This window comes from Schistocerca nitens, chromosome 8 (genome assembly GCF_023898315.1).
Source record: "Schistocerca nitens isolate TAMUIC-IGC-003100 chromosome 8, iqSchNite1.1, whole genome shotgun sequence".
Lineage (NCBI taxonomy): Eukaryota > Metazoa > Arthropoda > Insecta > Orthoptera > Acrididae > Schistocerca > Schistocerca nitens.
Window position 1 is genome coordinate 276,322,669 of NC_064621.1, and position 24,719 is coordinate 276,347,387.

The 24,719-nt window shown below is 43.3% G+C and overlaps 1 protein-coding gene across 2 annotated transcripts in view; it reads left to right on the top strand.

The window, feature by feature from the left end:
• LOC126199275 (myrosinase 1-like) overlaps window positions 1-6,025 on the top strand; it is a 338,624-nt gene extending 332,599 nt beyond the window's left edge. For both annotated transcript variants that reach the window (XM_049936084.1, XM_049936085.1), the window contains exon 11: window positions 5,061-6,025. In XM_049936084.1, the coding sequence (XP_049792041.1) occupies window positions 5,061-5,208 (148 nt within the window). In that variant the 3' untranslated portion in view covers window positions 5,209-6,025. The remainder of the gene's footprint in view (window positions 1-5,060) is intronic.
• The last annotated feature ends 18,694 nt before the right edge of the window (window positions 6,026-24,719 follow it).

Below are 24,719 nucleotides of genomic sequence, written 5' to 3' on the forward strand. Positions count from 1 at the left end.
AGGCGGGCTGCTAGATTTGTTACCTGCAGTTTCGAACAACCCGTAACTGTTACAGAGACGCTTCGGGAACTCAAAATGGGAATCCCTGAAGGGAAGGCGACGTTCTTTTCGAGAAATATTGAGAAAATTTAGAGAAACGGCATTTGAAGCTGACTGCCTAACGATTCTTCTCCCGCCAACATGCGTGATTTGCGAGGGGAACTGAAAGGAAACGACCAGCAGTGGTACAGTGTACCCTCCACCATCCACTGTATGGTGGCTTGGTCAGTATCTCTGTAGATGTAGATTTTGTTTCTGCGTCTACGGAAGGACGGGAGGCATGCTACAGTTCAGTACCTCATCGCCATCGATGTAACGAGGGACTGAGTAATACTCTTAGTTCAGCAGGAGAGCGTAGGGGAAAAGACGGAGTGATGGATGTCACCCGGTCGGTTGTTTTGATCAACGCAGTAGGATCGGTCGACAAAATGGCGAAAAGCAGCCGTCGTGTTTGGACATGCCCACGACTACACGGTGAATAAAGTTGCCCGATTCATTGGAGTATTAATGTCAAATGTTCCTACAGGAAGTGGTGTACCAGCCCCAGCCATGTAAAACGGCAAAAGAACAGTGATGATAAAAAGTTCCTGACTGACAGGGAGCACAGATGAGCGTCACACCTTGTCAATGACAGTCGATTCCAAACGTAACGGGAACTGCTACTGACAGGTTCGTCTCAACCAGTTTCCGAGCGAATGTTGCGAAGGGAACTGCATGCAATTAACATTTGGCGTCGGCTACCTCGAGAAAGGGCGTTGCTGAAGGCGGAACGTAAAGCTGACAACAGTCTTGTTCGTAGGGCTGCAGACGTGCTTTCCTGGTCTGACGAACACTTAGGTAGGCTATAGCACATCCACTAAATCTCCAATTCTTAATCACACATAAGATTATGCCGAGAGTGTCAATCTTGCTACATTGGACAGACTGGGAGGTCAATCCGCACCAGGCTTAAAGAACATCGTATAAGCGGAGATTGAAGGAGCCTTTGAGGAACATTGCTTTAACAAAAACCTCAAATACATAAAAAGTCTTACACACAGAGGAAAAGGGGGCAAACCTTAGCCGGCTAGAAATTATAGAAAGTAAAAAAAGAAATGTATATGTCCCGCACCTATTATAAAATGAGCAAACTCAATTCAATTACTCACCTCTTTTAGATGATATCACAACTCCTAGATAGAAGTAAAACTTTGGGCCTAAACCCATGGGTAAATAAAAAGTTCTAGACTGATGCATAGCTTTATTTCTTCATACCTTTAGTAATGTTAGTGTAGTTGCTGAATGGTGTAATTACATATGTAAATCGTCAAAAAATCGTCATTGGAGTAATTTACATTAAGCCAAGGACCGATACTTCAAGAAGTGAAAATGTTTGTCTTTGCCTTATCGCCGGCCGTGTTGGACGAGCGGTTCTAGGCGCTTCAGTCCGAAACCGCGCGACTGATACGGTCGCAGGTTCGAATCATGCCTCGGGCATGGATGTGTTAGTTAGGTTTAAGTAGTTGTAAGTTCTAGGGGACTGATGACCTCAGATTTTAAGTCCCATAGCGCTCAGAGCCATTTGAACCATTTTTTGCCTTATAATGGTTATCTTTGTTTTATCATCTTTGGAATCAGTAACGTACTTGACAATTGACTTAAACCCCGAAACCTAGGCTGTGTCGTAACGGTGATAAAATCTGTGAAACAAGGCAAAAAGCAGTGTTTGTTTAGTTAATTTACAATACTTCACCAAGAACCGACAACTGATTCAGTTAAAAGATTTCTGTGTCTGTTCGCACGAGCAGGCCAAACGTTGCAAACAGCAGCACTTTGGGAGGTCAACTGGATCTAATCGTCGACGATTGGTTTCAGCTGGATATGACATTACTGAAAAAACTTCCGGAGTCTCTTAATCGCCGAATTATATCCATTCTCAAGACTATTTGCGGTACTATACGCTATTAGCGTGATTTCTTCGGACATTGAAACAAAGTCACGTGTTTCCTTAAAGTTCAACTTTCTAAGTGGCAGGGACGTCGTCGCACTCTGTGCTGGTCGTCTGTGCGCCCGTCAATCTCAGGAAGGGCAAGACACAACAGTTTTATCAAGGGAACATCATCCATGTGTGGGACAAATTGCTTGGGCATACGGGATGGTTAATTTGAAGCGGAACTTGCGCCCCATTCCTAGTAAACTCGTCATAAACGGAACGCTGAACCGTACTCTTCCGTTTGCGGTGCGTGACGCATGGGATTATTCATTCCCAAGGGGACGCAAATGCAGGGCTTCTCATGCTCCACCGACTCAACACTCCACTCGATTCGGGGAGTACTGCCCTCAGTAGAGTGAACTTCCTTGATAAACTACTTGTTGATTGTTGAGTTTGCCGCCGACTATCACCGACTATAACAGCAGACAGACGACCGCAATGCAGCAAGACGTTACCCAAATCAGGGACGGAAAATAACTGCTGAGCAGCAATACCTTCCAGCACCACTTACTCGTAGAGAAGTCGTTCTATGAGTGTACCCGAGGCTAGTGAAAGGCAGAGAGGCTATCATGGGTATGGGATACCAAAAACTGACCCTGGTAGAATGGAAAGAAAATTGAGGAATTGTTGGATGACGATCAGTTTCGCTTCAGGAGCAGTAGAGGTACCAGAGAAGCAGTTCTAACGCAGCGCTACTACAAGCAAGACTTAAGAAAAATCAAGAAACGTCGACAGGATTTGTCGACTTGGAGAATGTAAAACCGTATAAGATGTGCGAAATTCTCAATAAAATACTTGTTAGCTGCAGGGAAATACGACTAATATGCAGTATGTACAAGAAGCAATGAGAAAAATGGAAAGGACTACCGACAACAAAGTGTTCGTATTAGCAGAGGTATAAGAGAAGGATGGTCTACTTCCCAATCTATACATCAAGACGATTGAAGAGGAGGATTAAAGTTGACGATGCAAGTATGTCAGTGACAAGGGTCGCTGGTTATAGCCTCGGTGAGAGTGGAGAATATTTCCAGAATTAGCTTTGTTGCAGTACATGCTGTTGACTGGCTCAACGTTGACTTCAGAACGTCACAATGCACCTCTTCGGTGTAGCGATGTTTGAAGAACGAACTACTGTTTATCTCCTTTCGCCACAATGGTACCTACACATGCGCGGTGCTCAATCAATGTGCGTTTCTGATACTTAATTGCTTGACCATATATATTTGTTGTTGGCAGCATCTTAATATGTCATTTTATGCATTGAATTCATTGAATTTTTAGTCTTCAAATTAGATACCTCGTCTGCGTATAGAACATAAAGGAATGGATATTAGGCAACTGTATATATTTATTATTACAGGAGCAATGTCACCCAGGGTCATTGAAAATATAGATGGCAATAGCGGCGTCAGATTTCTCACTATTTTAAGAGCTGTGACAATTAGTAGTGCTCTTCACACAGCACGCAAAGGAAGTGTTAAATGCTCTTGCAGTAATTGACAGAAATCGTGTTCAGACACCACATGCCTCCAGATATTGTCACCGGGCTGGGTGACAGAGTAGTTAAAACACTGAACTTGTATATACGAGAAACTGAATTCTAACTCCCCCCAACGATACAAACAGTTTTCCTGTGATTACTCACAAGGGAACCTCCCCATCGCACCCACCTCAGATTTAGTTATAAGTTGGCACAGTGGATAGACCTTGAAAACTGAACACAGTTCAATCGATAAAACAGGAAGAAGTTGTGTGGAACTATGAAAAAAATGAGCAAAATATACAAACTGAGTAGTCCATGCGCAACATACGCAATATCAAGGATAGTATGCGCTCAGGAGCGCCGTGGTCCCGTGGTTAGCGTGAGCAGCTGCGAAATGAGAGGTCATTGGTTCAAGTCTTCACTCGAGGGAAAAGTTTATATTCGCTAAGTTATGATCTGTCCGTTCGTTCATTGACGTCTCTTTTCACTGTAATAAGTTTAGTGTCTGCGGTTTGCGACCGCACCGCAAAACCGTGCGATTAGTAGACGAAAGGACGTGCCTCTCCAATGGGAACCGAAAACATTTGATCGCAAGGTCATAGATCAACCGATTCCTCCACAAGAAAACACGTCTGATGGATTCTATACAACACTGGTGACAGCATGTGCGTCACATGACAGGAATATCTTGTCAACCCACCTAACTTGTACACTTAGTGAATGGGTAAAAAGATTCTTCTACCTTGCCCGATTTAGGTTTTCTTGTTTATGTGATAATCACTCCAAAAAAAGTGATGGAAACATAAGAGTTTGTCACATAAACTGCAACAAATGAATGCAAGTTTCACAGTCGCACAATTTTCCCTGTGCTTTGTCAAAACATGTTTTGTTTCGATGTTTGTTTAGGTGTAGCGTCCCCATACTACGGCGCAGTTACCTCGCATCAGACGGACGAACGGACAGATAATAATAGTCTGAAAATAAAAAAAATTAACTTTTCACTCGGGGGAAGACTTGAACCAAGGACCTCCCGTTCCGCAGCTGCTCACGCTAATCACGGGACCACGGCGCTCCTGAGCTCACATTATCCTTGATGTTGCTTATCTTGCTTATGGACTACTCAGTTTGTATATTTTGCTTATTTTTTTTCATAGTTTCACACAAATTTTTCCTGTTTTCTCGATTGATCTGTGTTCAGTTTTTCAAGGCCTATCCACTGTGCCAACTTATAACTAAATTTGAGGTGGGTGGGATGGGGAGGTTCCCTTGTCAGTCAACTGACACGGTTCCCGGGATGGGAAGATCACGAACAAAATCTCTTTCCATTATCGCCAACGAGATGTTTCGATATAGTCCTTCATCAATTTGCACTTTTTTTACTCTGAATGACTGCTATAGTAGCTTATTCATATGATAATGCCTTCTTGAGCTAATGATCATCTCCTCCAAGTAATGTTAATTGTTTTGAACGAAGAAAGAGATCCGCTTGAGGGGAATTTTACTCGTTTGTACATACCGCCGTATTTCATTGTGAGAACTTTAAGATAACTTTATTTCTGTTTTCAGGTTGAAATTTGGCCTGTATCACGTGGATTTCAACGACCCCAACAGGACACGGACGCCGAAGGCCTCTGCCGCCATGTTCAGGGAGATAGTTGCAACGCACACACTTCCTGACAGCGGAGCTGCGGTGACTTCGAGTCATTTTGTGTAGGAAATGTAGGAACCAGTAGCCTGCCGATATTCTTACTAAACTATATGATCAGTTTCGAGCGACACTTTCATTCCGAAGAAATCAGCGCATTTACTGCGAGTCATTCAACTCGATCGGGACAAGATTGAGAACTAAAACGTCATTAACTCGGAGGTATACAAATTTGGAAGTCGACACTGACAACATGGTGAACTAATAGAGGAACTATGGGAATATCACTTACACTGGTGTGACTTTGTTATGTACGAATTCGTTTTCAGAAAGTCACCGACTGCGTTTCCTTGTGACATGAGGAACAAGACAGTTATACAGTGGTCTATTATGTGAATGACCGATACATTAATACAATTAGTACTGGATTGTGCTTCTAATTAGTACTGTAAAACGAGTAATACATTTGAAACGCACGTATACAGTAAATGTAATACTGAATACACACAGTAATTTGAATGTTACTGAAACTTCCTGGCAGATTAAAACTGTGTGCCCGACCGAGACTCGAACTCGGGACCTTTGCCATTCGAGTCTCGGTCGGGCACACAGTTTTAATCTGCCAGGAAGTTTCATATCAGCGCACACTCCGCTGCAGAGTGAAAATCTCATTCTTGAATGTTACTTTTAGACTAAGAGATCATCGAAGAGCTCCTAAGTCGGAGTAACGAAATGTAATAATGAAGATTGTGTGTGTTAGAAACTGATCATTACTAGAATATAATCAGGCCATTGGTGACAGAACGACATTAGTAGTAAATGAATGGCATCCACATTGTACATATAATAATTAAAAAACTTGAAAAATAAAGAAATATAATATGGTCTCGTGCCTATATCTTTTGGTCGTTTTACAAGTAACTCTAATTAGGAACTTGCATGTCCAGTTTCAACCAATGCTATTGACAAAGTGATTTGCTAATTTTTGTGTTTTTTCGATGTACGTTCTTTCCAATCTTTTATTCGAAATATCGAAACAAAAGGAAGATGTTTGACTCATTGTAAGGCAACTATTTTTGGAAAAGTGTATTGGTATTTTCATAGGTGCTACCTTAATACTTATTTTCTTTCATACAGGTATCGAAGTTAATGTCAGTGGCTACTCCCCTTCAGTACCTTGACTAACGATTGTACAGTTAAAAATATGTATTGTACTGATCACAAAATACTGTACGCAGATCAGTCAAAAATGTCAACTTACAGGGCTAAGCTCCTCAACAGCAAAATAGTGTCCTTGCATTTGTCGTTTTCTTCATCCTTCACATTGAAATCTGAGGCAGAAATTAGCAGCAGAAACATTGGCACAAATATGATTTTCTGATCTACATAAAAAACGTAACAAATCCAAAAAAGGGCAATTATCGTATGAACCGCCAAACTAAACGGAAAGATTAATGTTCTTGTCGGGGGAGTAATATTACTGGGTGCCCAACGAAGATAGAAACCAATCAGTGCGATTCATTATTGGCGAGATTCACGTCCACGTGTTGCAAAACCACATTGGTGTTATCGTTAACAATTTTTGTCAGATATTTTTTGCCACTGGGCAAATGATAAAAAGTTTTGTTCCATAAAAGATATGACACGTGGAAAAGAACGAAACGTAGACAACTTCAGAAAAATACATTGAAAAATATAATAAAAATAAAGAAAACGTAAACATAAAGTTAATTAAGTGGAGTACCAAAGTATTTTCATGAAATTAAGGCACTTAGTTTGATGTGCACAAAAATTGATAGTTTATAGCTATAAATCAAATTATTAATGGTAAATAAAAATATGTGAGAATTAAGCTAAGACATTTTAAATTTGTTAAACATGAATTCTGTACTATCCACGAGGCGATTCAACACTTCATAAAATACACATTAAAGGTACAAAACTTTTGAACTATTTTATGCCTTACACGAGACTCTAAAACACACCATTGAAGACGTTGGCAAGACTGTTAGTCGTGCCAATGACAACAAGCATAAAGCAAATAAAATACATAGAAAAGTTACAATGATAGTTACCAAGATTGAAGGATCAGTCTCAGAAATACAAGGCAACAACACGTTATGAATCACCGGTTCGAGATTTCTCTTAGTTTGTCATACGAGTCTGAATTATAACATTTCACTTTGTCTGTACAAGACAATGACACGCAGTTGGTGTTCACTGTGAATGGGGCAATTTTCACTTTCAGTGTCTGACGGATGACACATGTTTCAAGACGATCTTTGCAAGACTCAGCTCAGTTCAATGTTTCTCTAGCCTACTCCCATCAGATACCACCATTTAGTCATTTACTACATATTCTTCACTATATACGCTGCCACAACACTCGCTCAGTGTCAAGGAGTTGAAGCCACTATGTGTCTACAATCTCTCTTGTTTCTGATACTATTCAACTTTAACACATTTACCGACTGTGTATATCTACAGACAAAACTGCGAGGGTTATGAACAACTTAAGCAAAACATAGTCTCTTTTTCATTTGCGGAGAAGCTTACCTCCATTTGCTGGTTCATCACGAGATGCCAATTATGTCCTCTAATGTGATAGATATCAGGTAGCTTATCTTTCCAATGTAAGCTATCCTTATTCACAGATAACTTCCCATTGGGTAAAATTCTGTTGTAAACACTCTCTCATTAGTCTATCAAGTGCATATTGTTTGCCCAGGATTAGGTGTACAGGAGGATGATACGTTCAGTTTCTTGTGTCATTTGGACAGCAAAAACGTCAGTTGTACCTACACTGTTCTCTTGTAGATGTAGTGTCATCGTCGACACTGTAGATTTTTATACCAGGAAGAAAGGGAGAGGCTGTTATTATGGGTTGTCGGTATCCTCTTTCTACAACACAAATGGACAAGTGGATTAACAGGGTTCTTTATTTACATGAACAGGAAACTATTTACCTTCAATAGAGTTCATGAGTTGTGGTACAAACTTTCCCGTAAAAGTCCTCTTGCAGACAACATCGGTAATCTTGCTATAATCCGACGCTAAGTACTGGCATAACCTAAGCCTGCTCTGTGGATGATTGACAGTCGCCAAACTAGAATGCGAGTTAGGGCATCAGTGACTGAGCTACTGACTGAGTAACCTAGTTAGTGAGACCCACTGGTCAGCGGCGGCCACCTACAGGGTGTTTCAAAAATGACCGGTATATTTGAAACGGCAATAAAAACTAAACGAGCAGCGATAGAAATACACCGTTTGTTGCAATATGCTTGGGACAACAGTACATTTTCAGGCGGACAAACTTTCGAAATTACAGTAGTTACAATTTTCAACAACAGATGGTGCTGCAAGTGATGTGAAAGATATAGAAGACAACGCAGTCTGTGGGTGCGCCATTCTGTACGTCGTCTTTCTGCTGTAAGCGTGTGCTGTTCACAACGTGCAAGTGTGCTGTAGACAACATGGTTTATTCCTTAGAACAGAGGATTTTTCTGGTATTGGAATTCCACCGCCTAGAACACAGTGTTGTTGCAACAAGACGAAGTTTTCAACGGAGGTTTAATGTAACCAAAGGACTGAAAAGCGATACAATAAAGGATCTGTTTGAAAAATTTCAACGGACTGGGAACGTGACGGATGAACGTGCTGGAAAGGTAGGGCGACCGCGTACGGCAACCACAGAGGGCAACGCGCAGCTAGTGCAGCAGGTGATCCAACAGCGGCCTCGGGTTTCCGTTCGCCGTGTTGCAGCTGCGGTCCAAATGACGCCAACGTCCACGTATCGTCTCATGCGCCAGAGTTTACACCTCTATCCATACAAAATTCAAACGCGGCAACCCCTCAGCGCCGCTACCATTGCTGCACGAGAGACATTCGCTAACGATATAGTGCACAGGATTGATGACGGCGATATGCATGTGGGCAGCATTTGGTTTACTGACGAAGCTTATTTTTACCTGGACGGCTTCGTCAATAAACAGAACTGGCGCATATGGGGAACCGAAAAGCCCCATGTTGCAGTCCCATCGTCCCTGCATCCTCAAAAAGTACTGGTCTGGTCCGCCATTTCTTCCAAAGGAATCATTGGCCCATTTTTCAGATCCTAAACGATTACTGCATCACGCTATCTGGACATTCTTCGTGAATTTGTGGCGGTACAAACTGCCTTAGACGACACTGCGAACACCTCGTGGTTTATGCAAGATGGTGCCCGGCCACATCGCACGGCCGACGTCTTTAATTTCCTGAATGAATATTTCGATGATCGTGTGATTGCTTTGGGCTATCCGAAACATACAGGAGGCGGCGTGGATTGGCCTCCCTATTCGCCAGACATGAACCCCTGTGACTTCTTTCTGTGGGGACACTTGAAAGACCAGGTGTACCGCCAGAATCCAGAAACAATTGAACAGCTGAAGCAGTACATCTCATCTGCATGTGAAGCCATTCCGCCAGACACGTTGTCAAAGGTTTCGGGTAATTTCATTCAGAGACTACGCCATATTATTGCTACGCATGGTGGATATGTGGAAAATATCGTACTATAGAGTTTCCCAGACCGCAGCGCCATCTGTTGTTGAAAATTGTAACTACTGTAATTTCGAAAGTTTGTCTGCCTGAAAATGTACTGTTGTCCCAAGCATATTGCAACAAACGGTGTATTTCTATCGCTGCTCGTTTAGTTTTTATTGCCGTTTCAAATATACCGGTCATTTTTGAAACTCCCTGTAAATACGTGCGGTCGAGAGAGTGTTGGCGGCATGTTGCTTGTCAGTGTGTCTTTGGCCTCTCTCCTGATAGGCGCGCTTTATCCAGCATCTGCTATCAATCTTCGCATTACATCATTGCCGACCGGTGTGTTGGCGGCATCTTACGTGAACATAGTAGACGTCGTAGTATCAGCAACAGAAAAACATCAAAATAAACGCTACCACTAATTTCGTTACCTCACGTACAAAATCGCATTAGAAATCTCCACAATTACTGAAACAACTGTTCCTCTAGAAGTGCAACAGATTTCAGCGCCATTCACCACAACAATATGGGCCGAACAAACCACTGAACGATCGAAAGTATTGCAAGCAAAATTCACTGGTTAACTACAAGCATGGGCAACTTGACTATTACCATTCCCAAATCTCTGCTGATTTTAAAGTTGTGACTGGAATTCATAAAATCATGCTAGTGATGGTAAACGTTCAAGCAAATCTCAAAAGTCTACAACTTAATCTTCACAGGATTATAAATTTATGATACATGTTCTAACTAGGGGATCAGAATGTCCAAGGTAACCAAAATCCTACACAAGAGTCGCAAATTCTTTATATGAGTTTACAGCTGAGCCTTTGACATATGTATATGAAATGTATTCAGAGATAAAAAATGGACAACCATTAGCCGTATAATGAAAATTTGTACCACACAGAGACTTGAACCTGGATTTTCCACTTATTGTGAGCGGTCGCCTTACTATTAAGCTATCTGAGCGTGACTGAGCGACATACCCAAACTTCGAAACGTCGTCAGCCTTGCGTGTACGGTCTGCACTCGTACATACATTACGTATATTCCCGTACAGGGGAGACAATTTTAAATGAAAGTCTCTTGCTCAGTGTCGATAGATAAAGACGATATGCATGCATGCATATCCAAAGGAACATTAGACTGTAATTCTGAAGCCGGACGGAGTGGCCGAGCGGTTCTAGGCGCTACAGTCTGGTACAGCGCGACCACTATAGTCGCAGGTTCGAATCCTGCCTCGGGCATGGATGTGTGTGCTGTCCTTAGGTTAGTTAGGTTTAAGTAGTTCTAAGTTCTAGGGGACTGATGACCTCAGCAGTTAAGTCCCATAGTGCTCAGAGCCATTTGAAGCATTTTTTTTTTTTGTAATTCTGAACAACATAGGCAATGCAGTATCATGTTTACACGCCGACACCGGGAAAACGACTTTGAATTAAAAAGTTTCGCCTGTATGGTAATATACATAATGGATGTACAAGTACGAGTTGTAGATACATGGTTGATGATATATAGAATTCATGGTATGTCCTGGAATCGCACTCGGATAGCCTAACGGGCATTCCCACTTCGCACGCCAGGCGAGAGGTTCCGCCTGTTCCAGCCTCTATCGTTGCGCTGTGAGAGCTTCCTTGTTTGTCCTCAGTATCATGTGAGTCTTTGTGAGCGTCACATCGTTGTTTGCCTCTCGGCGTCTCGTGTTCGTGGTTCCATTTTGACGCTGCGGCGTCTTGCGGCGTGATGTCGTCCATGGCTCTCAGGAACTCCACGCACAGGTAGCGTCAGTTTCAGTTTTGACAAGTCCACGAGTCATGTGCAGCAGAGTTCGTTAAGAATTCATGATTGAATTGTAGATACGATCAAGGTCACTTCAGAACAGGGTCACACAGCTTACTTCGATTCTGAATCGTATGTGTTTTTAGTCAGGTTCATAGATCCGCTTGAGGTTGACATGCTCCTTTTGCGGCACGAACAACAAGTCTATTTTACTCATAGCGATAGCTCTAATAACATGGTTATTCTGGTGAATGTGGATGTAAAACATACGAATGTTGGAGTGTTTAACCAAATGGCTTTGAGCACTATGGGACTTAACACCTGAGGTCATCAGTACACTAGAACTTAGAACTACTCAAACCTAACTAACCTTAGGACATCACACACATCCACGCCCGAGGCAGGATTCGAATCTGCGGCCGTGGCAGTCGCGCGGTTCCGGAATGAAGCACCTAGAACCGCTCGGCCACGGATGCCGGCAGTGATTAACCTTCCGCTCGAAGTTGATGACAGATTCCTCAATATCGTCCTGCTTCCGTTTGGGGATAAGTGGAATATTCGGCTGGACCGCTGGTCCGCTCAACATCTATTACAAGTTTATAGAGGAGTTCGATTCATGGACATGGTAGTCAAACGTAACATTCCCTCTCATTTGCAGGTGTGTGGGTACCGGGTACATACAATTTACACAGGACAAGAAGGCACCTGTTTTATGTGTAACGTGAGTGGACACCTCCGTATAAATTGTCCGTGTCGTGTCATAGTCTTAAAATCTAGTTATGAACAACTTAAAAAGCTAGCTTTAGCGACCGCGCGGGATTAGCCGAGCGGTCTCAGGCGCTGCAGTCATGGACTTTGCGGCTGCTCCCCTGCGGAGGTTCGAGTCCTCCCTCGGGCATGGGTGTGTGTGTTTGTCCTTAGGATAATTTAGGTTAAGTTGTGTGTAAGCTTAGGGACTGATGACCTTAGCAGTTAAGTCCCATAAGATTTCACACACACATAACTTTAGCGGATCTTGTTCGTCAAGTGATAGTCATTGTGTCTAACCACGTTTCTCAGGGGCAAGGCGAGCCATTTCGTGATGGTCCTACCGCATTTTCGCCGTTAACCTCGCGTTGGGACTTCGCCACTGTAGCTTCCGCGCCGCCACCACCCTCACTTCAAAACAAGAGTGTACAGACGCAAGATGGTGAGGAGTCAGACGAATCCTCATCACTTCTCCGCTCTACTGAAAAGATTCCGATGGAGGAGGCCTCTCCCCTCCCTGAGTTTAGACCGGATGATAATATGTCGGTTGCCATTCAAGATTCGAAAGCGCCCATGACTCCCTCGGACCTGCCTCCCGAGACCGCCTCTTCGGAATCACATGAGGATAGTGAGCTCCGTTCTATGTCTACGGACTTGCGAGACATCCATAAGACTCTAACGTAACCCCACCCTTTTTTTTTTTCGCCCCCAGCAGGGGAAAGCAAGCCACAAGCCGCTAGCCGATAGGTTCAAGTGTGCCAGCGGCACTTGTGGTGATGGTAAAAGACTTACCCTCAGTTTACGATTTCGTTGATTCCCAAGAGCCGCACCGCACACCTGTAACTGATACTGAATTTCTGCAGAACTCTCCCCCTCGACCCCACGTTGCCCCATGCGGCAGTCGCCTTTTCGCACAACTGCAACAAGCAACGTTTTCAACCTGAGCGCGCGGTATCGCGAAGAAACAAAAAACAGAAAGAGGGTGGAAGAATGGGATACACCACTTTACATTCAGATTCATCTGTTGACTCTGCTATGGACTGTTAACGGTCATTTTCAAGTAATCAAGTGCATAGTTTCGGCAATCGATAGATGCAAGCCTGTACCTTCCTTACCTTGATTATGAACAGAATTCTTTCCGAATTTAGACTTGCGGCGTTGCGACTATTTGTTTACGATTCAACCGCAGACGTGTTATTTGATAATTTTTCTATTCCCGGATTTTCAAATTTTTTTTAATGTGGCTCCTGAACTATCTATTGGCACTGCGTTGTCTTACAGAGAGGGAATAGCACTGACTAATTTCTAAGTTCTTGATAACGGCCGAGGAATAGGCTGCCATTTTGATGACCTTACTTTCATTCTTCTTTATGCCCCTTCAGGATCGTTCCACAGATCGTGCGTGTTTTTATGAAGAGGATATAGTTTATTTACTTCGTAGAACTCCGCAGAAAATTCTGCTAGGCGGAGATTTTAATTGTGTGTTTGCGATCTGTGTATCAGACTCACAATTTTAATTTCAGTAAAGAACTAGGCGATTTGTTGCGTTCTTCGCAAGTACGAGATGCATGAATCTGTCAGTATCCCACTCTCGTTAGGTACATGCATTTTACAGCTACTTCCAGCATCCGACTTGATCGCTTTTCTCTTTCTAACTATTTATGTGGACAGCTGTTAGCGAGAGACGTGTTACGCGCTTGTTTCACTGGTCGCTGTGCCGTGGCTGTGACTTTCAACCACGTGCCGGAACCAGTGAAACTATATCGCCTCCCCTGGATGTTGAACACATCCCTCTTAAACCATACTTCCCTCGAGATTATAATTGGAGAGGTTATCCTTCTCTTACGGAGTGGTGGCCAGAGTATGCCAAATGTTTGCTCCGGAAAGCGTTAATGCGCTACGGCGCTGAGAGGGCGAGGGATCTCCGTCGGGCCCAGGAATTTTATTACTGCGTCTTGCGTCAACTTTATAACGGCACCGGACAAGCTACCTGACGGATTATGGATATCCGCCATGATAAAGAGAAACTTCATCAGTTAAACAGGCAACAACTGGAAGGACTCAGGGTGCGCTCCTTCCTGCAGGATGAACTCACCTCTTCATATCACCTTATCCGGTTGCGGACCCGTCGCAAACGAGCATTTATCACGTCCCTTACTCACACCAATGGTCACGTACTGCTGTTACAACGTGACATTTCCACAGCGATATATAATTACTTTACCGACCTTTAATGACCCTGCTACTGATGCTATTGTCCTTGATGCGTTTACTCCTCTCCTCGACTGCGTAGTTACTCCCGCATTAAATGATTATTTCCTAAGTGACTTTACTTGTGATGATATGTATCACCTTATAGTTGATTCAACATAGCAAAAATCACCGGGACGATTTTCCTAAGGAATTTTATCTAAATGTTCAGCTTCTTACAGGTGTTACCGTTACATCACTGGTAAATGAGGTGATCCGGGGGTTTTTATTCCTGCCCCTTCAAGCTTGGTAAAATCGTTCTAATTCTGAAGACAATCGGACGTCCAGACATTGATGAATTCCGCCCTTAATTTAGATTACAAAACTGTCGCATGGGCTCTTAAAAGCCGTCTGTGGATACTGCTCATGAAAATTCTTCCTGTCCACCAACCAAAGCTGTGTTTGTGCCTGGGCGTACGATTATGACTTCTGAAGTCGAATGCCGCGACGTTATCTCGGTGGCTGCAGCGACTTCTGTCTCTGAAGACTTGCTTTTTATTGATTTTAATAAGGAATTTGACCGGGTCAGTCACGGCTTCTTGATAAAGTTGCTCAAGGCTATCGGTCTCAGTCATATCACGTGCCAGGTATTATCCAGCCTTTTTACTGGTATTCACCCATCTTTCGTAGTGAATGGACAGCTTACTCCACAGATCACCATCAGACGGGGCTTACCGCAGGGGAGCCCCCTCTCCATGTCGCTTTTTGTCTTGTCCTTAGAATGTCTGCTTTGCCGTATTGCTGGATCAGTTAAGTGGCTGGAAGATATTAGGAGAAACCTTCTCTCTACGAGCGTACGCGGAAGATGTTACGGTATTGCTATGTCATATCGATGGTATATCCTTGTTCAAGAACGCATTGGATTCCTTTTGTTCTCTCTCTGTGGCCCCCATTAACGAACAGAAATGTGCCTTGTTACCGCTGCAGGGTTTTCAGCACGTTGTCGTTCCACGGGCAACGGCTGTTTCTCATCACAAATCTTTGTGAATTACAGCGGATCGCTGTCCGATGAAAATGGTTGCACTCAGTTTGTGGGAGATGACGAATCGAACTTAAGGGCAATTCGTGAACGCCCAACCATTAGTCTTCTTCACAAAGTGCGGACCGTAGATTCCTATATTTTCAGCACAGTGTACTACGTTGCACAAGTATTCCGCTCCCCGCGACGATAGCGCAGAAAAATGGTTCAAATGGCTCTGAGCACTATGGGACTTAACTGCTGAGGTCATCATTCCCCTAGAACTTAGAATTACTTAAACCTAACTAACCTAAGGACATCACACACATCCATGCCCGAGGCAGGATTGGAACCTGCGACCGTAGCGGTCGCGCGGTTCCAGACTGAAGCGCCTAGAACCACTCGGCCACTCTGGCCGGCGATAGATGTTGAAATTGATGCAAATGTCCAGTCGTTTCCGTTGGTAAAGTAATACTTTTCGACTTCAGCATGAAGAGGTTGTAAGGTCCTGCCCCCTTGCGGGGGAGGGCGTTAGGACTTCCCAGTATCAAAGTCAAGGCTTCAGTATTGTTTATACTGCGTACCGTTTTAAAATGTACTCGAGCAACTAATTCTATTACAACTCGCTTATTTACTTGTCTTCGAACGGCCAGGCAGACTCCGTCTGCCTATATTCGACGGATCAACTCCAAATTGCGGGACGAAAGTGAATTTTATATTATAATAAGTTTTCTTGGAACTGACATTTTATCAGAGACACACTTTATACCAGGTCTTCATGTATTTCATAACGGCCGAAGGAACATTACATCGTAAGTCTGAACACAGACACTGCACTGTCGTTCTTGTTTGTAACACAGTTAAAAAAAAGCTGTCACGCCTATCAGATCAGCATCTACTGTGCCTCTGAAGTAATCATGGTGGCAGACAGTTAGGACTCTGAGTATGGGGTTGCATTTGTTCCATTCCAAATGACTCCAGCACATGCAGCACACGGATCCCAAATGGTCTTGTTGCTCCTGACCATTGGAGAAAATGTGTTCCAGAGGTTGACAAGCAACAGTGTGATAGGCAAGTATATTTGGAACTGTGAGGAACTTATATGCCTGACCACCATGCGTAGACGTCATCTGACTGTAGATGGCGGTTCACGAGCGTCAACACAGAGAATGGGTATGGGGCTGATCCAATAAGCACCTGTGGCCAGCCTAATCCCTCGTGGGGACAGCGCTAATGATCTTCAAATAAGACCTCGACGATTTATACACTGAACATCCATAGTCTAGGCATGGACGCATGAAACCCTACAAAACTAGAGCAGACTAGCCCTGTCCACTCCCGGAGACCGGTCCCTAAGGCACTTTATGACGTTCTGTCCCTTCAGGGTCCTGGATTTCAGATCTATGAAGTGTGGCAACCAACACGATTTGGAATAAAAAATGAAGCCTAGAAACCTCACTGTGTCTCTAAAATGCAGAACGGTGTCCCTCATATGTGAGACAGGCAAATTAAAAATACGACGAGGACGATTAAAATGAACATATACACACTTATCCGCAGAAAACTGAAAAACCTCTCTGTGTAGCCCACTCCGCTAACCCCGCACTGTAAGTTGCAACTGACAACTCGTTGTTGCAACACTGGAGGAGGAACAGAAAACGGCAAAGCCTTCCACAAATAAGGACCACTGTACAGGAGTCCTTAACGTAGACATGATATTGTTTACGTCTATGGCAAAGAGGGTAACACTTAACATACTTCCCTGAGGGACACCGTTCTCCTGCTCAAAACCATCTCACAGCATGCCACCAACTCGGGTCTTAAGACCCACTCAGACAGGAAAGACCGTGTGAAAATCGGGAGGTGGCTACAACCCGTGATGCTGTTCCGAGAGATTTAAGGATTTACCTCGTCTCTAACAACCAGATCAGGCGACAGGTAACCGTTCGCTCCAGGGTTCTTATCTATACTGTTGTTAAGGCGATATTCCAGTAACCACCGGGACATGTGCAGTCTTTCCCTGGTTTGAGGAGCCGTCTGCCATACCAAATTGAAATAGTCGATGAGGATTTCCTTTGACACTGCTTGCATATGTCAAAGTATGCAGAACAGGATTTGATCATGACTGGGTGCAGTATCATGTCTCAGGGAGCGCAAATTCCAGCTCCAACATAGAGAAGGTGTGGTTGTAATACTCAGAATTGTCGGATCTGCAGCCCAACTTTCCACTCTCTACAGTCGCACGGAAGCGACGAAATGCCGGATCCTGGCCTGCGTTGGCAGTAGTTTTAGCAAAAAGCTCTGTCAGTATCTGAGCGACGTCTTTGGGCGTTGTTTGGAGACACCCCAGTTTCAGCACTGCTGGTATTGGTAGACAACTGTGTTTACCGGAAATCATCGGGATGGCTTCCCATACTTTTGTAAAACAAGTGGAATGGTTGATGGAGTCCAGGAACGCTTGCCATGACCTCCTCTTGCTTTCCTTAATTACTCGTCGAGCCTTAGCTCACGCGACTCGAAAGGCTGTGAGGCTGTCTGCTGTTAGGTGACTTTGAAATTGTCAATGGGCCACATTCCTGTCCCAGATTGCTGGACAGTACTCATCTGTTCACCAAAGTACAGGTCGCCTCCTAGGATGACCTAAGGACTTTGGTATCGATAGATCAGCGGCATGATGGATCGATCACTTATGTGATGTGGCCCACCATTCCTGAACGCTGTCGTGGTGTTCAAATACAGCCAGTTGCCTGAACAGTACCCAGATATTCCTGGTGATCATCCATTTCGATGACTTCTGTTCAAGCAATCATACATCCAGTTCGTGGATGCACAAGGGGAAGTGTTCACTGGAATGAAGGTCGTCACTTGCTTCCTACTGTGCTGAATCTGCAAGGGCTGGAGAGCTAAATGAGAGGTCAATGGCCCAGGATGACCAATTAGCAGACAAGAAATGTGTGGGACTGCCCGTGCATTCTGCAGAGGCAAGTACTGTGAGCAGATAGTGATCTTCTGACCCACCATGTACTGCCATTGCTACTGCTTGTCGGTCAGTAACCAAGGAGAGAGCAGAGGGCTGGTGTAGTTATTGACAAACACAGCAACACTCCCCCGGCTCTTTCCCCAGTCAGGTCCTTCTTTCGGTGGAGGGTATAGCCATGTAGCACATGGGCATCAGTGGCTTTGAAATGTGTTTCCTGTAAAGACAAGCACAAGGGTTGGCCTGTTCCAGGAGTAGCAGTTCTTCCACATGAGTCCTGTATCCATTCATGGTCCACTGTAGTACGGGAGCCATTTATCATGGAGGTTGCACTTTCACCCTATCCTTCCTCCGGGGTGGAGAGCCCGCAGTGGGTGGAGGGTCAGCCTTGGGGAATCATGGTTGGCTTGGGCTGCCTTCGAATTCCATTGGCTCTGAAGCAGAAGCAGCAGAAATGACATTGACATGGTCTGATGGTCTAAAACATGTTTTCACTTTTAGTGGGAGCTTCCCATTTGCTTTCTTGGCCTTGGAGGGCTTTGTGGGAAGTACCACAGCAGCGGCAGAGGCAGTGCTGCAATTTTTACAGGTCTCTGCCTTTGCGGATAGGAGGAGCTCCGCAATGATGGCGACTGTGGCTTTCTATGATGTTCTTGGAGGGCTATGGATAGATGTGATAGAGATGGATAGAAGGAGCAGTTAAGGAGAAACATCTTTAACTAAATTTGTAAACACATCTGCTCTTCATGACAGATTTCATAGCTTCGTATTTCTCCCATTTCGTTTTCCAAGATTAGATTCATTCAGGGATGTGCATTTCTTATTTTCTTGTGTTTTTGTATTAGTTAATGTCTCTGTTACTCTCAAACTTAGACTAATTGTTGACAACAAATTTAATAATTGAATAAATGTATTGTGAGGCTGCAGTTAACAGTCAGGGCTGCTTAAGGAAGTACCTCCAAGATGAACGTGTGTGTACCCCATACATGATTCTAAATTGTACTACAAAAGTAAAACATACACGTAAGTAAAAATAACATCCTGGAATAACAGTTGACACTTCATCTTCGGCCTAAATCAGGCTGACCAAGCGTCAATTTAAAGGGTGGGTGAGGGGCTGGAGAAGCAAATGCATCAAGAAAAATGTACTTAACGTTACTGAATAGCCAATATAACTTTTAATGATCTTTTTTTCGTGAGGAACCAGAGTCATGTAGAATTTTTTAAAAGAAATTTATAACTTTTATCTTACACATCCTTCTGGTAGCATGTTTATCCACTGCAAGTTACGTTTTCTCACACTTAAACACAACAAATTAGACTACAAAGGGTGAGTTTGATGAGATCTTTATTGTGGTGTATCACTTAAACTGCAATACGCAACTGTAAATGTGAAAAGCATAGAATACAAAATATAAACACAGCATGGAAAAAGACAATGAAGAAAAAGATTCCTCACAGATTCTACGATGGCTAGAAAAATCGATCTTTGCATCAAAGTAAAATTATTAACCAAAAAAAGTGAAGGATTCGATACAAACCACGTAAGCAACTACTGTTGTATCTCAATTGTTCTATCAATGTAGAAAAAACCATTATTGATCTAACCTACATGCTAAACTGCATGAGTGTAGTTCGATCTTCGTACCACACTTAACTAAAAAAAAAGAGGCACCTTGTTACCTTCAGTATATCATCTGTCCTTTTGTTATATTCCTTTCCTTTCAGTCTAGTGTTGCTTAATGCTCCCACTGAAACTGTCAACAAGCTCTCGTTCCTTCAGTTTATCTCATCTCCTTAATTTGTCATCATTTTGCAATTTCTTCAGTTTTAATCTGCAGCTGGTAACCAATAAAATATGGTCGGAGTCCACTTCTGCCAATGGATATGTCTTAAAGTTTGAATTCGAGTTTCGAAATCTGGTCTTACCATAATTTAACCAATCTGAAGTGTCTCCAGATCTTTTCCACTCAGACTACCTCTTGCTTGTGATTCTTAATTCGCAAGTTGGTGAGCATTAAATTACGCCCCACACAAAATTCTATGCGGTTTCTTCTTTAAAACTTTTCCTTCAGTCCATGTTCTCATACTGTGTTTTTCTTCTCTTCCTTCTCATACTCACGGATTCCAGTCACTCATCACAAATTTTCGTCTTTCTTAACTATATAAATAATTCGTTGTAGCTCATGATACATCCTTTCACTCTCTTGACCTGTGGAGCTAGTTGGCTTATAAACGTATGCTACTGTGGAGGGTGTTGGCTTCGTTTCTATCTTCAAATGGTTCAAATGGCTCTGAGCACTATGGGACTCAACTGCTGAGGTCATTAGTCCCCTAGAACTTAGAACTAGTTAAACCTAACTAACCTAAGGACATCACAAACATCCATGCCCGAGGCAGGATTCGAACCTGCGACCGTAGCGGTCTTGCGGTTCCAGACTGCAGCGCCTTTAACCGCACGGCCACTTCGGCCGGCTTTCTATCTTCGCCACAATAATTTTTTCACTATGATATTCGTACTAGCTTACCCACTCTCATATTTTCTTAATCACTGTTAGACCTATTGCTGCTTTACCCTTATTTAGTTTTATGTTGATACCCCTTACTCAACCGACCAGAAGTCCTGTTTATCTGCCCCTGCTCTTCACTAAACCCCGCTATACACTAGCGGATGAAAAGTATCTAGACACCTAAAGGTGCATCAGAAAAATTCGGTGAGTAGTCTCGGAAATTAAAGGAAACAAGAGTTACAAACAAAATACCATTATTGCCATTCACAATAATTACCAGTAGCTACAACACACTTCTGTCATTGGTTGTAAAGCTGTTTAAAACTCTCAGAAAACGTTTCTTGTGGAATCGTTCGAAGTACCATGGTCACACGTTATTGGATATCCACATTATTACAGGAGGTGAGACCTTGTAGTACTAATACGATAACGGGAACAACCAACAGTCAGTGGCGTGGTGTTCATCGACTTCTGTGCCTCCCAGATAAAGTCGGCTGACGAAATTCAAGATTAAGACAATGTTTATCGCCTTTTTGACAGTAAGGGCCTGTTCCATCACGAATTTCTACCTGAAGGATGGGGTATATTTCGGATCAGGTTGTGGAACTTCAACGTATCTGTTCCCTTTTTTAAATTCCTAAACCTAACTACCTGAATAAGGAATCAAATATTTCACTAACTGACCAATAGAATACCAATTTTATTTCTCCTGATAAAGTCCTCCTGGGTGCCAGTAGCTCAGAGGTCTGAGTGGAGGACTATTTTACCTCCTGAATATGTCACCCAAGAATGTACTATCATCATTGACTCATACAGAAGAGCTGCATGGTCTCAGAAAAATAACGGATTTAGCTTTCCCTCACTTTCCGCCATTGCAGTATCAGCAGAGCAACAGCATGAATGGTGGCAGGTCTTTTCGTCCCATCTTTCTTCCACTTTATTTACTTAATCAGAACGACAATTAGAGGCCCTATGGTCAATGAGCTGTTAGAGAGAACTGACAGTGGCTGTAAAGCTGAGTGTAACGATAGCTAGGCGTATGAAGTAGTTAGAGTTGGAGGAACAGAGCGCCTGTTTTGACAGAGAGCTACGGCTGTGGCATGAGAGACTTAATGGTGCCAGTTCTGAGAATATAGCAAGTCATAGATATAGGGAGAGGAAAGGGAGACATGGCCGGTGCCTTCTTACAGTGGAAGCTGTTGCAGAGGACTCTGCCTATGCCACATTGAGTCCTTGGCCGTCGGAAGAGGAGAGTCCGGAGTGGGACCACAGCGTACTGACCCTGCGGCCAGAGACAGACATTTTACGACTGCTTTCGAAGAGTTACGACAGACTGAGGTATCTGAAATTGTTATGACCAAGCAAAGCGCTTTCTGCTGTTTCTGGAGGGGTCCTCATGTTCCTGTAAGATCAGTATCAGATTTTTTTTTTTGAGTCATCAGTCTTCTGACTGGTTTGATGCGGCCCGCCACGAATTTCTCTCCTGTGCCAACCTCTACTTGCTAGGTACATTCCAGTCTCTGTCTTTCCCCATAGGTTTTGCCCTCTAAAGCTCCCTTTAGTACCATGGAAGTTATTCCCTGATATCTTAACAGAAGTCCTATCATCCTGTCCCTTCCCTTTGTCAGTGTTTTCCACATATTTCTTTCCTCTCCGATTCTGCGCAGAACCTCCTCATTCCTTACCTTATCAGTCCGCCTAATTTTCAACATTCGTCTGTAGCATCACATCTCAAATGCTTCGATTATCTTCTATTCTGGTTTTCTCACAGTCCATGTTCCAAATCCATGCAATTCTGTGCTCCAAAGGTACGTTCTCAGAAATTTCTTCCTCAAATTGAGACTTATGTTTGATACAAGTAGACTTCTCTTGGCCAGGAGTGCCCTTTCTGCCACTGACAGTCTGCTTTTGATGTCGTCCTTGCTCCGTCCATCATTGGTTATTTTGCTGCCTAGGTAGCAGAATTCCTTAACTTCATCTACTTCGTGACCATCAATCCTGACGTTACGTTTCTCGCTGTTCTCATTTATGCTACTTCTCATTACTTGCGTCTGTCTTCGATTTACTCTCAGTCCATATTCTGAACTCATTAGATTGTTCATTCCATTCAGCAGCTCCTGTAATTCTTCTTCACTTTGACTCAGGATAGCAATGTCATCAGCGAATCGTATCATTGATATCCTTTCACCTTGTATTTTGATTCCAGTCCCGAACCTTTCTTTTATTTCTATTATTGTTTCTTCGATGTACAGATTGAAGTGTAGGGGCGAAGGACTACATCCTTGTTTTACACCCTATTTAGTCCGAGCACTTCGTTCTTAGTCGTCCACTCTTATTATTCCCACTTGGCTGTTGTACATACGGTATATTAGTCTTCTCTTCCAACGGATTACCCCAATTTTTCCTAGAATTTCGAACATCTTGCAGGATTTTACATTGATGAACATTTTTTCCAGTTCGACAATCTTTTCTTTCTTTTTTGAGGCTATATACAAGCACGGGCCTTGATGTTTCCCGGGTGGAAAAAGATAACAGTGGGTTGGTTGGAATGCTAACAGTGATACCAGAAAACAGCAGACACCTGTTCGATTTTCCTGAGACATGTTAGGATCGGAGGAACAGTTTTTTCCTGTCTTATGAAGGGAGACAGTGTGGTACACAGAGTGATATGCGATAGGTACACGAGTGCTTTACCAGGTGTCAATTGGTGGCTTTAACTTTTTGGTGCAAGATGCATGTGGAGCGTCTCGCGTACTTCGATGTAATGTGTTGATGCTGGAATTCGATCGTGAACCATGGAGGGGAAAAGTCGATTAGGTGTTTCAGGAGAGATTTAGTTCTAGACTGGGAAGCTGGGCATGAAGGCGGACCAGGGCGAGAGGCAGAGATGGTCAAGTAGTCGATTTGACGTTGAGGAACACTGGGCATTGCAACTAGAGATTTATACATGCACAAGGTGAGCATTCGGCAGCACCGGCCCTAGGAATCTTTCAAGTAAATTTCTCTTACTTCATCAAGTGTTTACAGCAGCAGGAGCCACCGTCCAATTTAATTTCGCTGTGATAGTTGCTTTTAGGGTAAAGTTCACAGTCACTGTCATTCGTATTAACCACAATCAGGCGTTGTTACAGATATTTCCTGAAGTCAGAACAAGAGCCGAGTCACCACTTATAGTGCAACTTTGTCAACTATCAAAATAATTCACTTTATGAATATGAGGAGGAATATAATCGATATTCAAGTAGACAATAGCTCTTGCTCGCCTTTATTAGTTTTGGTTATCTACATGGGGTATAACAGGAGTAGTCTTGGACCAAGAATAGAATTTATCGTCTTCAGTTTCACTACTCAAAGCCACATTTCTTGTCTTTCACGTTTAAAAAACCGTTGCGTATGATTGTCACCATTTCGTCACTGATAGGGTGGATCTGTGTCTTAGAAATATAATGAGAGGCAGAAGTTCATTTGCCGTACCCACATACCTGCTCATCAGAGAGACAATTTGTAACCATGTTGGCTGATGTTACAAGCCCAGGTCAATCAATCATCCACACTGTTGCTTTGCAACTAACGGAAAGGCTGTTGCCCCTCTTCAGAAACTGCGGGTTAATCGTGTCTCACAGATATTCTCTTGCTGTGGTTGGACCTACGATAGGCTGTCTGTGTCGGCGAGGCACCCAGAGATTCTCGTTGTTGGTCGGATTTTCAGAACATAACAAAGTCTTCCACCTGCTGAGTCAACGACTATGGCTACGTGACCATTCCGTTTCATAGCCCTTAAAATTGAATTGCCCAGATATTTGTAGGAGTCGACTGATTCCAGTTGTGACTC